At 29.0% G+C, this 18611-nt stretch overlaps 3 protein-coding genes across 3 annotated transcripts; 2 read left to right on the forward strand and 1 right to left on the reverse strand.

Moving 5' to 3' along the window:
* The first annotated feature begins 6398 nt into the window (after positions 1-6398).
* LOC130014664 (aquaporin TIP4-1-like) lies at positions 6399-8488 on the forward strand. The gene is made up of 3 exons (XM_050359309.2): positions 6399-6609; positions 6974-7212; positions 7926-8488. The coding sequence occupies exons 1-3, from the start codon at positions 6483-6485 to the stop codon at positions 8301-8303; spliced, it is 744 nt and encodes a 247-aa protein (XP_050215266.2). The 5' UTR covers positions 6399-6482; the 3' UTR covers positions 8304-8488.
* Positions 8489-10081: 1593 nt separating this feature from the next.
* Positions 10082-11550, forward strand: LOC126666295 (aquaporin TIP4-1). The gene is made up of 3 exons (XM_050359310.2): positions 10082-10259; positions 10363-10601; positions 11022-11550. The coding sequence occupies exons 1-3, from the start codon at positions 10133-10135 to the stop codon at positions 11397-11399; spliced, it is 744 nt and encodes a 247-aa protein (XP_050215267.1). The 5' UTR covers positions 10082-10132; the 3' UTR covers positions 11400-11550.
* Positions 11551-13929: 2379 nt separating this feature from the next.
* On the reverse strand, positions 13930-15567 carry LOC126664790 (protein JINGUBANG-like). The gene has a single exon (XM_050357341.2). It carries the CDS (start codon positions 15543-15545, stop codon positions 14145-14147), a length of 1401 nt encoding a protein of 466 aa, XP_050213298.1. The 5' UTR covers positions 15546-15567; the 3' UTR covers positions 13930-14144.
* Between the last annotated feature and the right edge of the window lie 3044 nt (positions 15568-18611).

An 18611-nucleotide genomic window follows, 5' to 3' on the forward strand; every position in this document is an offset into this window, starting at 1 on the left:
AACGCGAATGAACACGAATATATCGAGCTCTTACCGTGCGAGCAGCTCGGTTCATTTACTCCCTTAGTCATCTATAGTATTTATAAAAGCACGGATGGGAGGGGGGGACAGACAAATTTACCGAATAACCCTTTTTAATTTATTATAAAATAAAGATTTTATAGTCATTAACTAATTAGTTATTTAATTATTCACTAAATAAATATTATAATTAAAATCGTAACTAGGATAGATAGCTAAATTATCTCCTATTTAGTTTTTAACTGGAACACTCCTAATTCAGAAAAATAGCTAAATTATCTCCAAATTAATAGGAATAGCTACCTAATTTGTCTCCAAATTAGTAGGAATAGCTACCTTTTAGTACACTAGTATTGCTTTACGTGCTATGCACGTGGATCGTAATGTGATAAGACAATAATGATATAATTTTAATTAATTAGTAATTAAAAACAGTATTCGATAATCACCATATAATATTAATATTGATAGGAGTATTTTACTCCTATCTAGAGTGTCGTTTCCGCATGCTTTATTAACGTTTTATCACGGTTTTATGGTATTTCGAATGCCTTATTACGTGTTTTAGTATTTCAGGTACTTAGGAGCATTGCGGAAGCATTTTGGTGCAAAAGTTGGAAAAGAATGCGGAAGCTCATTTGCAAATCTGAAAAGCTGACCCCTGTGCACTATTTGACCAATTTGGACTAGCTAGAAGCCTCAAATGAACTCGTGATCTTCATGAAAGTTAAAGTAGACGTCCTAAGCTTTCCAACGGTTCAAGAATCGACTCAATCGGACATTTCTACACCGAGTTATGAAGGTTTGAAGATCGAGATCCGGAGCAGAAAATGGTTGCTCGAATCGAGCTCCTCATTTAGCCCAAGGAGCTCTATTCGAACTTGGGCTTTCTGGAAAGGGGAAATCTGATTTCAAGATGCAACAAGGCTTTATTAATTTGCTATTTTGGGCCCAACACATGTGTAAATGAATGTTTGTCTTTTTCCTTCTTTTGTAAGTACTATAAAAGGAACCTTTCCTCTATTTTAGGTTAGGAAGATTTCTCTAGACTTTGTTCTATTAGTGTACTTTTGAATCTTCTCCTAATTTTAGAAATCCCTAAATTTTAGTCTTCTTCTTCAATAGAATTTCCAGATTTTTATATTTCTATCATTGTTGAGATCTTTGAAGCTTTATTGAATGAACAAGTTTTATTTTCTATTACAACTCTTATTTGTGGGTTTTTCATCTTCTTGTAAGTACTCTTTAACCATACCTTCCATTTATCATTTTGTTAATTTAGCTCTTGGTATGTGTAACTAATCCCCCATGTTTGGGGGTTGAGATGATTTCCTTCATGTTATGTTAAATGGTATGTTTGATTGGTTAAATGCTTGTTCTAATTCTAGTTCCTAGTGCTTGTGTTAGCCTAGCTATCTAATGCATGATTTAGTGTTTGCTTGACTCATTGAGAAATGGTTAGGTGAATAGACTTTGGAATTAGAAGCCTAGATTGTAATACCACGAGAGCGGATTAGGATTTAGGTGACCTTGAGTTTGTTGATTAATTGATGTTGGGTAATTGGTTTTGTTTAGTATCACGAGAGTGAGTTAAGCATTAATTGATTACTTGATTATTGATTTTGTCGTTCTTAGAGGCTCGAGAGAGCGGGAACGGTGCGCTAGGCACAACTCGGCCCTTGCTAGATACCAATTCATCCATTACTATGTATGCATGACCTAGGAATGATTTCAACCCCTAGACATCTTTTACTTATTGATTAAACTCGTTATTATTATAGTTGCTTGAATTGTTAGTTTAATTGTTAGTTGTTTAGGGCATCTCCAAGGGGAGTCACCATTTTTCCCTCACCATTTTTCAATTTGGTGAATTTTCACCAATTTTACTCCAATGGTCATCACCAAATTCTTCACCAAAAAACATACTTTTTTACTTTTTAATATAATAATCATTTTTAATTCTTAATATTTTATACACTTTTTACCAATTACACCCACAAATTTATTTATGCTCATATTCATCCGAATTCTAGTATTATTTATATTAAAAAAATAAATTATTGTTAATTTTTTTAATTATGAATGTCGTAGTATGTTTCGTTTACCAGATTATTGATAGAATATGTGTTCTATTTATTTATTATGTAATGTCGTAGTATGTTTCGTTTTTAAGTTATTATTTCGTAAAATTATCTATGTAATGTTTTTATATTATTGTCTCGTAAAATTAGTTATGTAATATTTTTTTAATTGTCTCGTAAAATTATTCATGTAAGATTTTTATGTTATTATTTTATAAAATTAGTCGTGTAATATTTTTATATCATTGTCTCGTTAAATTATTTAAAAAATAAGTAATTAATTAAATATAACTACAAACAAATTATATGTACCAAAATATAAATTAACCACATTATTATATTCAAAAAGTGAAATGGTGAAGGAAAAATTCCTTCACCATTTTTGATGAAAGAGAGTGTGAGGGAGTCACCAAAATGCATTTTGGTGACTCCCTTGGAGATGGGGAGTCATCAATTCCCATTTTGATGACTCCCCTTGGAGATGGTCTTAGTGCCTATTTAGTGTTAATCTTACTTGAACTTCAATCATTCGTGTTTTGCTAAACGAATTGAATCATAACTAAAGTTCATTCTCGTCAATCGCTCTAGATTCACTCCTCGTGGGATCGATTCCGACTTCCGGATTATTACAAGTTGTGCTTTTTGCTCAACAAATATCATTTTTAATTTACTTTTAAGATAAATAAATACTTTATTTGAAAAATAAAATTATATTAATTTATTATTACTTTTTCATATTATAACTAATATCTTTAAATTTATTAAATAAACATTTATCATAATTGATTTTTACTTGAATTTGTAAATATGTGCACTATTGCATCTTTTTATGTTTTTTTTTTGTTATTATTTTACATTTTTTAACATTAAATTTAAAAAAGAAAAAAAACTCTATTAAGCAAAATATATATAATAATTGAAAAATTAGGCAGTTGAATTGACTTTAAATATCATCTCTCGTATAATTTAGATCGTTTGACTATAAATTATTATTTTAATTAATTTTATACATCCAAAACAAATATATCAGTAAAATAATTATTTATTTTTGTCAAATTATTATTTTTTGATACAATTGTCTTTAAAACTCTTTTCCCCTTAATCCTGTTATTTGCTCTACTGTAATAAACTTAAAAGTTAAAGTGTTGCTTTGTTGAATAAGAATGCGGCAAATATTCTGAATGGCTAAAACTCTTTTCAATTGGTTTTTAAATTGTTAGGGCTTCAATTGGTCTTTAAATATTTATCCAAATCAATTTTTTATTCTAGTCTAACTCTAATACTTAAATAGGTATTTTAATTTAAAACTAATTAACTAATAAGTTATTATTCATAAGTTCAGCTATTTAATATCTTTTAATTTGTAATACGATCATAATTATAAACTTAATTATTAGTTATCTATATCTATATCTATATCTACACTATATATAAAAGTACGGGTGTGGGGGGGGGGGGGGGGGGGGGGGACAGACAAATTTACCAAATAGCCCTTTTTAATTTATTATAAAATAAAGGTTTTTATAGTCACTAACTAATTAGTTATTTAATTAATCACTAAATAAATATTATAATTAAAATACTAACTAGGATAGATAGCTAAATTATCTTCTATTTAGTTTTTAAGTGGAACCCTGCTAATTCAGTATGAAAAAAATAGCTAAATTATCTCCAAATTAGTAGGAATAGCTACCTAATTTATCTCCACATTAGTAGAAATAGCTACCTTTTAGTATAGATTGAGGTTGAACTACAAAATCAAAATACTGCATTTGATCAATATATTATTATTTAAATTTCTATCCATACAAATTATTATTTATAAGTTCAGCTATTTAATATCTTCTACTTTGTAATACGATTATAATTATAAACTTAATTATTAGTTAAAATACTAAATTATTAAAATTATTAATTTAAATATTAAGTAATATTTATTATTAATTTAATATTAATTATACATTGATATATATATTAATTAAATGTGTATATATAATATATATATATATATATATATATATATAATTGAAGTTAATTAATTTGAAAAATTTATAACGGGATATATTATATTATTTTTACAAAAATTCTAATTAATTTATTATTGATTATAAATAAATAAATATGATATAATTATAATAAATTCCTGCAAAAAAATATATTAAAATATGCATTGGCGAGTCACGTTACGAGCCACGTGCGTAGCACGTAATGCAAAACTAGTAGTTATAGAGGTGGCTAAGACAATATAAGGACGATGCCGAGAAGCTGCTTCTAAAGACGAGAAGATTTTGCCTTCGTTTCTGTCTACGAGACACAAAAATTGTGCAAAATCTGATGCCCATACCAAAAAATTAAGAATTGAATTGAAACTTTGATCGACGAGAACTATTTATATTGGATTTACATGATAACTAGATCTTACCACATCATATTTTTTATATATATTAATAATGGTTATTAAATTTTTATAGTTATTAAATTTTATTTTATTTTATTTTAATACAAAGATATAAATTATTTCTTCATGATATGATAAAATTTGGTTGTCACATACACTAATCAGTTTGAAATGACCAAAAAAATCTGTTATTTGTAATGTAAAAATTTGACGTTTACAATGAAATAAATTAAAAGTTCTCGATCAAAATAAAATAATATAAAAGGTTCATAAACTTGAAAATTTAATAAGTAAAAAAAGTCTCATGATGACTAAAGAATGGAGAATGAAAAAAGCAATGTTAAAGCAATATTCTTAACCTTTTCCGAGTTCATTTAAAATAAATAACTACAATTAATTGAAACTAAAAATTGAAAAATGAGATAAAATTTAAAATTTAAAAAATGTAAACCATAATAAAAAAAAAAACTCAAAATACCTCGTATTTTTCAGCAATTAACCCTAAATGATATACGTTTTTGATGGAATAATGGTTTGTAACTCTAGCACAGGGAGTGATCGATATTGAGGTTAGCCGATGAGGATGAATCACTAAAAAGAACATCGCCGAGGATTGAGGATATTGATCCGATGTGTTGAGTGGTGGATCAGTAATGAAGCACCACATGCTTTTCTTAGTATAATAATAATAATAATAATAATAATAATAATAATAATAATAATAATAATAATAATAGTAGTAGTAGGGTTCAATTGGTAATAATACTATATTGTAGGAGAGTGGGATTGAACTCATTTGGACAATGAAGGCTAACATGCTTTTCTTCCTTCTACAAGTATTATTAATAAAATTCTTGTCCTTCCCCAGCTGATATTCTTTCGCCGGTTAAGCTTACATTTACGTAGCATAGTAGGAAATAATGGAAAATTATAGGCTAAATGAACAAAAAAAAAAGGTCAAATTGTTCATGAAAATTTAACAAAAATTCAAACCTTTTAATTTTATTTAATTTATTCTGAAACACATGATTTCATTTCAATAATGTCCAAATATGTAATTTTGCTCATGTGGCGCCTACGTGACGCTGATGTGATAATGTCACACATTAGCGCCACGTAAACAACATTGTGTAGTTGGATATAATTGAAACGAAATCATGCGTTTCAGAATAAATTGAAAAATTTGGACTTTTGTGAAACTTTCAAGAAAGATTTGTCATTTCTTAGTCATTTAGCCAAAATTATAAATAAGCGGGGTCACAATGAACTAACAATTAGTACTTTTTTTTCTCTTAACCATATATGGTACGTGGACCAAAACGCTTATTCATATATATTACGTGCTAAAACAATTTGAGTTATTATATGTGAAATTTCTTTTTAAAATTAACATCCACAAAGAATTAAATATATAAATTTTCATCGCTTACATTTAAACTACAATCAATTGTTTATCTTCGGGAGTAGAAAAGTGGGAGTGTAGATGGTCACTCTCTGGTTGCCAATCATCGATTGTCTTAAGTTATCTTTTACTCTTTTAAACGTTATTTTTATCTATTTAATTGTTTCATTGTACTCCATTTTTTCAGTTATCAGCTATTTTTCTTCTTTATTGCCTTCTTTTCCTAAATATTGAATTAGACATTTATAATCCTTAATTACTCTTTCTTCTTTTTTTTGTCCCCAAAATGTATCTTAATATTATAGTGTTATTTGCTTATAGTAGCTAGGTAAACGAATGTGATTGACACCTCATTCTGAAAAGCAAAACGTGAAGGACAAATAGCTTTTCCTAAATAAGTCAATGGGTAATGGGTACCCAGACAATAATGTGCATTATAGAATTGAGCATTACACTATTACTTCACACCAATACAAAATGGCCTTACCTTATGATTCATATATATTTATTCTCCATTTGCTCATCAAAACCATCACCCTTTACTACGTAGCCTACAGAGTGAGCCGCAGCCAAGAAAAAAATGGCCAAACTCGCCTTAGGAACTCGCCGAGAGGCCACTCAGCCCGATTGCATTAAAGCCCTTATCGTCGAGTTTATTACCACCTTCATCTTCGTCTTTGTCGGAGTAGGATCCGCCATGGCTGCTAGTAAGTATTTTATACACGATCACCATTCAAATTTGTTTATATTAATACATCATGTAGCATGAAAATGAAAAAGCCAAAAAGGAAAATAGAGAAATGATAAAATATAGAAATAAATTTTTATATAAAATAAGTTAGAAATATAAAATTTCTAGTTTCAAAAATGTTTCAAGAAACAAAATAAATAAAAACCGAAATGTAAAGTTCAAGAAGTTTTCGTACAACATATTATATGTACCTTTTTTTTTCTTTTTCTTTTTTTTTTTAAAAAAGAAAAAGAAAAAGAAAAACTGCCATTCCCTTGCTATATTAGTGTTTGTGTTTCATAAAAGTTTATTTATTTTATGTTTTTGGACATGATGGACAGATAAATTGCTGGGAGATTCGTTAGTGGGCTTACTTTTCGTGGCTGTGGCGCACACTCTAGTTGTGGCCGTAATGATCTCTGCCGGCCATATTTCCGGTGGTCATCTCAATCCCGCGGTCACTCTAGGACTCCTTGCCGGCGGTCACATTACTGTTGTCCGATCGATCCTTTATTGGATTGACCAATTGCTGGCTTCTTCAGCTGCTTGTTTCCTTCTCAGTTATCTTACAGGAGGAATGGTAATTAATCCAATTAATGAAGTCTCATACACATTCATAATATTATAATTTATGTACATATTTTTTTCACCCATATCATTAGATCATACGGTTTGATAAGTCAACCAAATTAAATAATTAAATTTTATTTGATATTTATATTTATATTTTTCTATCCAAATTGATTTTAAATATATAGATTTTTTAGTTTTAATGCAAATCAAACTTTAAAATAACTGAATCGTTTGATTCAATTTGGATAGAAAGATTTTACATCCATGTAAATTCAATTTGGTTTTATAAAATATTAATTTGGTTCGGCTCAATTGAAAACACACTTCCAATTACAAATCAAACAATCTACCAAAATTTAATTTTGTTTGATAAAAATATATTTTGATTATTTTTCTCAAAACTATTGAATGCACAGCCATGCTTACAGTGGCAGCTCCTATCATTCAATAATTAGTTGTCTAATTGTTTCCATCATTTTAAGTATGCTTTTTTTTCAATTGTCTTATTATGTCTCTATTATTTGTTTCATTTTACAGACCATCACCGCATGTGTATATGTGCATTATTGATTTGATTCCTCCAAATAAACTACATTTTAATTATTAACTTATTCAATATTTTTTTTATTACAGCCTAAAAGAAATTATAATTGAAATTTTAAAAATGATAATAATAATTATACGACCCGGTTTTTCCGACGGGTTATCTCCCTGATACAGGCAACTCCGGTACATACCCTGGCAAGTGGAGTTGGATATCTCCAAGGAATAGTGTGGGAAATTATTCTAACATTCACCTTGCTCTTCACTGTCTATGCCACCATTGTTGACCCTAAGAAGGGTTCCATTGATGGGCTGGGCCCAACTCTGACTGGGTTTGTAGTCGGAGCTAATATCTTAGCCGGCGGAGCATTCTCTGGGGCTTCCATGAACCCGGCTCGATCTTTTGGGCCTGCTTTGGTGAGCTGGAACTGGACTGATCACTGGGTTTACTGGGTTGGGCCCCTTATTGGAGGTGGGCTAGCTGGATTCATCTATGAAAACTTTTTCATTGAGAGGTCTCATCTTCCACTTCCTAATGATGAAGAAGAATACTAAACTACTAGCAAGTAAATTATATGTTGTAGTTTGGAGTACTTCAATGTTTTTTAAATGTATTAAACTTTTGTGTTTAGCTTGCAATTAATAACATATGATTAGTTATGTACTTTTTGTTATGTTTATGAAGTTCATCTTTGTTAATGTATCTTTTTTGTGAATTAATTAAGAAATTTTGTATGCCATTTTGTGAATTAATCAAGAAACATTTAATGCCATTTTGCCCCGGCATATACATTGCTGCCTTTACTTTTCTCCTTCGGCTACCAACTATTTGATAGTTCATCCATTCCATTTTAAAAATCTAATTTGATAGATTAATTGAAAAAATTATTATTATAATTTTTTTTCCAATTTTATTTTCACTAATTATAGTTTTTTTTTTCAAAGATAGATTCATTGAAGAAGATTAAAGTATAAATATGAAAATCATGGAACAACAAGTTATATGAACTTTCAAACTCTAATTTAATAAACAAACAACATAAATATGAAGGTATAAAGGTATAAGTAAAAAAATTAATCGAATTAAAAAAATCAAGTCTAGATTCCGCAAAAGTTACCAACTTGGCTCTCCATGACGAAGATAGTTCCGTGCGTGCGAGGTTTTAATTTTTAATCCCGTTCGATTATACCTTTAATGACTTTTTTTTGATTTTGACATGACTTTTTTCTTTTTAATTATAAAAAATCAAGATTTCATATAGCTACTTTTTGTAATGAAATATATACTGGATATCTTAATTATCAATATGTTTAAGATGTTCATTAAATTTGCTTGTGTTACCTTGTTCTTTTGCAGTTGGTAAAAAATTGATGTTTATTATTATTGTAATTTTCAAAGATACTCCTTTGTCTCATTTATAAAGTTCAATGGTTACTTTTTAAATCTTTTAACTCTTTTATTAATCTTACCAATTGAATACACTTTATAATATAATTAATGACTAAGTAGAACTTTAAAGCCATTATTAGAAATAAAAGATAAAAATGAATTTATAATTTTTAAAATTGTGTATAAAATAAAATAAGACTTAAATATGTCGTTAATGGTAAATATGAAATTATATATTTATATGATTTTTTTTTTATAAGAATATATTTATATGATATATGAATGTTATAGTAATATATCTACAATAAATCAAAAATCCAGGAAAAGTAGTATATTATTAGTGAATGTTTAATAATTTTTAATATACAAATAAATCAACAACTTGTAGTGGGGGATTATCTAAAAAGGAAATGAAAGCTCATGAGAAAACTATATTTAATGACATTTTTATGATGAATAAATAAATTAAAAATAATTTTTCAAATTTTATTTTGTATGAAATAAAATAATTATTTAAATAATGGTTCAAATGGAATTTTAAATTTTATTGTATTAATTTATTAACTATTTGATTTAGAAGTTTATCAAAGTGTAATAATCTTAAACAAATCAAACTATTATACATCCCTAGTTGGAGAATATACGGAATATTTTTTGAACTTTTTAGTTAAAAATGATCAAATGTATTTTTTCAAATTATCAAAAAAAAAATGTATTTTTTCAAACTTTTATAATAAAATAATATAATATTTTCCCTCAACTCAACACTATGTTTTAGTAACTTTTTTAGTTTTTGTATAGTTAATGTTTGTTAGGATAACTACTGTTGACAGATTAGTTACTGTAAGTAGAGTTTAAGTTTATCTCAATAACTTTGGTTATTATAGTTGCTGTATATAAAAATACTATAATCAATATCATAAAAATATAAAACCATCACAGTTCAGTACGTAGTTACAGAAAATTGGACACTTCTACAGAAACTCTCCAAGAAATGGCGAAAATCGCAATAGGAACACGCCGAGAGGCCACTCAGCCTGATTGCATCAAAGCCCTAATCGTCGAGTTTATTACAACCTTCCTCTTCGTTTTTGTCGGAGTAGGATCCGCCATGGCTGCTAGTACGTGTTTTATACACCATCCTAATTCAAATTTCCATATATTATTAGCTTTTCTGTATAGTAAAAGCTTCATTTATTTTGTGTTTTTGGACATGACGAACAGATAAGTTGCTGGGAGATTCGTTAGTGGGCTTACTTTTTGTGGCTGTGGCGCACACTCTAGTTGTGGCTGTGATGATCTCTGCCGGCCATATTTCCGGTGGTCATCTCAATCCGGCGGTTACTCTGGGCCTCCTCGTCGGCGGTCACATTACTGTCGTCCGATCCATCCTCTACTGGATTGATCAGTTGTTAGCTTCGTCAGTTGCTTGTTTCCTTCTCAGTTACCTTACAGGAGGAATGGTAATTAATTCATTCATATAAATTTTTTTTTGCCCGTCATTAGGTCATACGGTTTAATACATGTTCTTCAACTTTAGTGTTAGAGTTAGGACTTAGGTGGCTGCAAATAAAAGAACCAAATTAAATACTAATTGAATTCAATAGTGTACGTTTTATACTACAGAACCGTATTAAATTACAGAATGCACTGGCTAGTTCTCTAATTGTTCCCTATTCTTTTTAGTATTATTATCTTTTTTCAATTGTATTATTATTAAGGCTCTATCATTTACTTCGTTTTATAGACCATCACTACATGTGTTAATTAATGTTCATTATTGATTTGATTCCTCCAAATAAACTAATTTAATCTTTAATTAATAATAGTATATATTTTTACGACCTGGTTTCGCCTGGCGGGTAATTATTTCCATGATGCAGGCAACTCCGGTACATACCCTAGCAAGTGAAGTTGGATATCTCCAAGGAATAGTGTGGGAAATTATTCTAACATTCACCTTACTCTTCACTGTCTATGCCACCATTGTTCACCCCAAGAAGGGTTCCATTGATGGGCTGGGCCCAACTATGACTGGCTTCGTAGTCGGGGCTAATATCTTAGCGGGCGGAGCATTCTCCGGGGCTTCCATGAACCCGGCTCGATCTTTTGGGCCTGCTTTGGTGAGCTGGGACTGGACTGATCACTGGGTCTACTGGGTTGGGCCCCTTATTGGAGGTGGACTAGCTGGATTTATCTATGAAAACTTTTTCATAGAAAGGTCTCATCTTCCACTTCCTAATGATGAAGAAGACTACTAAAGTAGTAGCAACTAGCAAGCAAATATGCTGTAGCTTGGAGTATTCCAATGTTTTTTTAAATGTATTAGATTCTTGTGTTTAGCTTGGAGTATCATATGCTTAGTTATGTACTTTTTGTTATGTTTTATTTATGAAGCTCATCTTTGTTAATTTATCCATTTTGTGAATTATTCAAGAAATTTTCTATGGCATTTTGCACCCACACTGCACATTGCCGCCTCTGCTTTTTTCCTCCAACTATCGACTATTTGATATTCTCTTTAAAAAAATTGTTTGTATTATTACGTCTTCTACCTAGTTATTAATTTCTCTCTGACTTCCATTTCAAGTTATATTTTATTCTATAATCTTCTGTTCTTTTAATTTTCTGATAATGCTATTATATGCGTGCGTTAACTCTCATATAAATATTCAAATTCATTTTTAATTATTACTCATACCACTTAAATGAAATTTCACATGTCTATTAATACCATATATACTGATGATATATTAAATATTTAACACTTTTACAAACATTTGGTTATGTGCTTTAATTTTTTTTTCACTTTAAATGTAAAATATTTATTAATGATCAATTGAAATAAAAGTGAATAGTGCAATAATTTTAGAGTGCGTTTAATCTTAAATATTAAACGGCGTCACTCGCATTTAATTACATGCTCCAAATTCTTTCCATACAAGGATCATGAGAGTAAAAAATAAATAGTTCATAAACTGGTTAAATATAAAATATTGATTAAGAAGTAAGCGAAATAAAAGCTAATATAAGAATGAATTTAAAATGTGTTATAGTTATAGACTTTTTGTACCGATATATACAGGGAATACAAAAGTAGCTAATTGATTTAAATATATAATACACTAAAAACAAAAAAAGAAGTGGAAATGTGGAACATTCTCAGCAGCAGTCGGTAGAAGATGATAAGAAAGTAATGCTAAAAGTTATATGGACTGCAAGAATTCGTACTACAATTTAGGTGAACTTTGAAAGCAAGAATATTAATATCATATAAAGTTCAGAAATGGACACATCATATCGAACCTTCTTTATTAATTATAATTTAGTTGATACATTTATATATCACATCCAAAAAAAAAATATGTACTACCAGTTTATCTGGCCGAGTATAAATGCAAATAAATACCATCAGACCAACATAATATAACTCATTGTTCATACCTAATCTAGTTAATGTATTAACTTAACTTTACCTGGCACATTTGCAAATTCCAAATAACCAAAGTAAAACTAAACACCTTCAAACTAAGTTCCGCGATGAAATTTTAATTGGTAGGCGTTGCTCAAGCTAACAAACACAGTTTGACCTTATTCTACTATAATTTGCATACTTTACTTTCTATTGATTCAATTGTGCTTCTAATTAGAAATAAAATTAGACTCATATATACATGAAATATATCAATATTGTGCATAGATGGTGTGTGTGTGTTAAAAATGATGCTAATGTAAAGTCAATACACAATCTGTTTATAAAAGGGATTGTGGTTATTAGTTAATTTGTTTCTTTATGTAAATTATCAATATAGTCAAAAACGGATGTAAGGCAGGGCTAGGCAGGGTCTGGGCCCTACCTTAATTTTTTTTTTCATTTAAACTAATAACTCTATTTTCTAGGTTAGTTTAAACCTTTGCTAATATGTTAGCCATGTACAATTTCACCTGATAAAATAATATGACGTAATTGTTTTTTTATAGCAAAGTTTAATGTACATTATGGGTTAGCTTAAAATACCAATTAGAACAGACATGTATAGCAAATTTAAATTTTTATATGAGGTGAAAATCATGTACGATTCTGTAGAGTGACAGTCAGAGTGACTTATCTGTCAACTTTTCCACTGTCATCACCAAAAAAATAAAAAAATAAAAATAAAAATTGTTAGATTGTATAATCCCTATTCAAAATAAATTCTTAGTCTAATTTTTTTTAGTGTTTTCTATTTAAAAACATACGCTTAAGTTTTTTTAACTTTTTTTGAATACGGTAAAGTTAATTTCTATAAAAATGTACATGATGTGCATTAGCAACTCAACAATTTGAATAATTCTTTTTTTTATATCCTCTTTTATTAATCTAAAAAATTCAACACCACTCATCGAATTTCAGTTTGAAGGTACGCAAGCTTCTATATATAAATTTATAATTTTAATTTAGAACTAATATAAATTGATTTATATAATTATTAATTATAATATGTAAAAAAACTACTCTTAAAAATCATCAATATTTTAAAAAATTAAGCAGATTTTTACAAAAAATAAAAAAAATGATGCATTTTATACAATGCGGTTTTTAACTTTTCATTTTGTTTTGCATTAGAAAATTTAGTAATTATATATTTTGGTTATATTTTGTATGGTATGATATTTTAATTTTCTTACATTGAATTTGTGCCCTACCTGAATTTTGGGGCTGGCTTTGTCACTGAATATAGTATATTTTGTGAATGAATTGAGATTATATATGTGAATAGGTACTTATAGACTAGAAGGAAATACGGCGAATAAATCGGGAACTTTACGGATTTGAGATTCGGTAAATTGAGTAGGTGAATTGAGTAAGTGAATAGAACCACTTAGAGCTAACAAATAAAATTAGAAACCAAAACCTAACACAAATTCTTGAAATGAGAAACTAGATTAAGATCATCGCCACTACAACAACAAAAAATTAAAGGGAAAAAAAACTAACATCATGTCATTAACCATTTCTTTTGCATCTACTGAAAAGGACTGGCCCTAAGTTTCCTTTCCACCCATGAAGGAGACAACACAGGACTCATCTCATACTCCATACCTTTCATTTTCGAATCTGAACAATCTAAGCACATATTTTCTTCATGCAAAACCTTAACTCTCCAAATCTTAAAAGTATGATCCAAACTTGCACTATAAACTAAAACACCCATCACAAATTTCTCCATTTCCAAACAAGCAACCAAGCATCTAACAGGCCCTCTATGTCCATCTAACACCGCTAAACATTCATGCAAATAGCTTCCTTCTTCTCTTCTCCAAACCCTAATTGTCGTATCTTCTGACCCGCTAAATATTAACTTTTCTACAGTCGCTAGACACAGAACTGAAAACCTATGACCTTGTAAGAATCCACCGTGATTAAACCGACCGGAGAATTTCTCTTTCTCCCAGAAACTTATACTACCATCAGACGATCCTGAGTAAAGAAAGCAATTGCTCGGCGGCGACGATGAGCTTAATGCCAATGCATTAACCGGAGATTGTTGAACTTTTAGTGTCATCGTAAGAGTATGCGAATTTTCTCTGTAAACTTGTCGCCATATTTTGACTGAACCGTCTGATGAACATGTGAAAACACACCCATCATCTTGATTCACTACTATGGCGTTTATATTATCTTCATGTGCTGTAAATGAGTCGACTCGTTTTTTATCTAAAACCCTCCAAACTTTGACAGTTTTATCGTATGATCCAGTGTATAAGAACCCTTCTGCATGGTAATAAGCCATGCAAGAGATATAATCTTTGTGATATTGCGTGTTCGATCGAGAAAATGAAAGAAATGAGTTTTTTTTAGGCAAAGTAGAGACTTTTCGTATTCGAAAATTATCCGACACCGTGATATTCCATATTCGAATTTTACGATCTTTATGCGAAGAGAAAAGCATATTACCATTGGCTAGAATAGCTCGAACTTCTCCTGAACTCGATTTAAGACAGCCTCGTTGGATGCAATCCGGCTGTCTCCAAGCACGAATACGCTTACTTTCCGAGCCCGTAAAGACGACTCCATTCGAGACAGCGATGGAGAAGATGTTACCGTCGTTGCGATGAAGGGACGCGATGCAATGGTAGAGAAGAGAAGGAGAAGGGGTGCGGAGAGGAGAGAGTGTCCATGGTGATTCGGGGCTAGATGGTGAGATATAGGCAAGATTTGTGGTGGTAGATGGGCGTGGAGGGCTAAATTGGAGTTCTTGATCATTCATTTCTTGATAATTAAAAGTTCTTATTGGGGAGAGATTTGTAGTCGGAGTAGAGGGTGGAGGAGGAGATTGCAAAATTGTATTTGAATCTTGATGATGAGCCATGAAGCTAAAGAGAGTTTTCTTGCCATAGAATTCCATGGCATTAGTGCTATACATAATCGAAAGAGGTAGTAATGGTAGGATATATAGGAGTAGGAAATAGGAATTAGCTAGCTTTATAAATCGGATTCTCTTTTCTTATTTTAGACCGGGTTTATATTTTATTCATGCACCTAATTACTAATTATAACTTAGAAAATGGGAAAATGGCTAGCTATATGAACAAGAATTATACAAATTGGCGTCTAAACTTTTTATAATGTGCTATTTAAATGTTTAAAAATTTATTTATTTAATTAGTGTTTCAAATTTTTAGAAGTGTATTAAATAAAACTTTTTTAGCTATTTTCAATAACCGGGCTACTAATGCGGTCAAAAATAATTTTTAAATTTCCTAATATCAATTTTTATTTTAATCTTACATACACAAGTGTAGCATTACATATATAATCATCTTTTCCTAATCTGACATAAAAAAAAATAAAAGTAAACAAATTTTATTTTTATCTTTTAGCACACTAGTGACCGAATAACTAGGGTGTATATTTGGTTTAACCGAGCCGAACAGAACCGAGATTTCTTTTTTCTGAACTATGAATCAAAATTGTAGAAAAAAAAAGTTTTCAGATCGAATGCACGGAACAGGTTGGTTCGATCATTTTTGTCGGTTCGGTTTGATTTTTCAGTTCGGTTTACATTAACAACCTGAGTAAAAAAATTATTCTCTAAACAAAACTGAACTGGCTAGTTTATATTCTTTACAATATCATATCGAACCGCATTTGTTAGTTTGATTTTTTAATTGTGGTCGGTGTTTGCACTCTCCTACAATCAACGACTAAATCATTTGCCTAAAATAATAAAAGTTTTATTGAAATAGTAATCTAAGAATTAAGACATTACTTACCGATGAGTTATAACTCAAATAGTATAAGTGCTGAAAAGTAAACTGTTAAATCATGGATTCAAATCCTTACACAAATGCTCCCCTTAAATTATATATATAAAAAAATCAGACATCATTTACATAATTTTATTATAAACAATATGACTGAATTGATGTAATTTTTTTAGTGGAGAGGAAGAATTGAACCTAAAACTTCCATTAATTCATGTTTGCTTTTTATCCTTCTATTTGTATTCTATCTTGGTTAATTAAAAAACAAAACTAAAACTTTCATATCGAATGATGATGTTTCTGCCACTAGACTATACTTGTGAAGACGGTAAACTTCACTATAAGTATTATGACTGAACTGAGAGTTAATAGGATAGTTATGGTGGTTAGGAAGTTTGGCCCATTGTAGGGTTTGCTCATTTAAATATGCATATAATTTCCTTTTAATGATTAGTTGGAATTCATCAAAATACAATTGAAGTTCATTTTGGATAATATTCTAGAAGTTCTTAGCTAAATGTGTAATACTATATCATCAATGATGATATTGTTAGCATTTTTGCCAAAAATATAGCTGATAATAAATTGTGCTCATAACCAAATTACTATTTTTTATTTCAAAATAAATATCAAATTTATTGGTTAATTATTAAATTTCAATTTTAAATTAACGATAGTCTTTTAATAAAATTTCATCGATTTTCGCTGACGTAAAAAAAAATATCCACAATATATTTATATATTGACAGTCAGATCATAACTGCATGATTTTGAGAATTAATTATAAATATTTATACATAAAACAATTCTGAAAATACACTTACATTAGTAAAAAAAAGTATCAAAAAATTCATTAGATTTGAAATTTAAACTAAGATCCTATTTGGTTCAACTGTTTCTTCTAACTGGTAGATATTGGTTGTTGTTGATAGATATTAGCTGTTAGCTAATAGATTATTAGTTGTTTTGTAAATTTTGATCAGTTGAATCTGTTCATATGTTAAATGACCTTAAAAGATAATAATATTTTTTTCTATTTTTTCTATTATAAATAAATTATATTATATGTAATAAGAATTATTAAATTATTTTTTTGTAAAATAACAACATTTAATTTAAAATTAGTTTATATAAAAGATTTAATAAATTTATAATTAATTTAAAAAAGAATTTAATTATAATTGCAATAATATAAATAAGTTAATTTTATATAATTTTAAAATAATTAGATAATTTAAAAATAATTTTAATAATTTATAAAATAATATATTTTATTAGGATAATTTGGTTTAAATAATTAATAATATTGAAACAGTTATCAGTTGTTGGCAAAAATATTCAAATTAGAAATTTTCCAACAACAGTTGTTATAGATTTAAAAAGTTACTAGCAGTTTTTCAAATTTTCTGACCAAACTAGGGGGTATTTGATTCAAAATTAGGGGGGTGTTTATGTCAATTGGTATAATAAAAAGTGGAGGACCTATAGCTAGTGGTACAAGTTAGTTCGAAACAATTAAACAGTACGGACCCAATTAATTAAAGATTTTTGGTTAGCCGTGTTGATTGCTGTGACAATAAACAGTTAGAGAACGATACACTTTTTCAATACAGTTTTGAACAAAGGGTCAACACGCCCTCGAACTTGTTATATAGTCCAGTATTTATTTATTTGAGCAAACAATTTTAAAATTTTTTATTTTTGGGTCAAATAATTCTATAATTTACATTTTTATTTCAAAAAATAAGTTTAGAATAATTTTCTCGCAACAATAGAAATTTTTTTAATTTCTATTTCGCATTTCTCACATTCGATTTGTATGTTATGCATTTTTGAAATATAATTATTGGCTTATCTGACCCAAAAATGAAGAGTTTTGGGATTGATTGCTCAAACAAGTAAAAACTGGATTAAATGACCATGTGTTACAAGTTCAGGGGGTGTGTTGACCCTTTATTCATACAGTTTTCCATAATGTTATATATTAGTATAAAAATATTTCGAGGTTTTAAATTTTTTTACTTAATAAATGTAAATAGTTGTGTGAACTCGTCTCAGTATATCTGATCTTTGTTATTCAACAATTTTCAGGTTTACAGTTTGACTGAGTAGTGGATCTCTATTTTAATTGATTTTTCGGAGGTTTACATTTTTTGTTTAAAATAAAAATGTCGAATTTACTTAAAACTCTTATACCGTAGTGGTACTAGTATTTTTTTACTTTT

The sequence above is a fragment of the Mercurialis annua genome, linkage group LG1-X (assembly GCF_937616625.2).
Source record: "Mercurialis annua linkage group LG1-X, ddMerAnnu1.2, whole genome shotgun sequence".
Classification (NCBI taxonomy): Eukaryota; Viridiplantae; Streptophyta; class Magnoliopsida; order Malpighiales; family Euphorbiaceae; genus Mercurialis; species Mercurialis annua.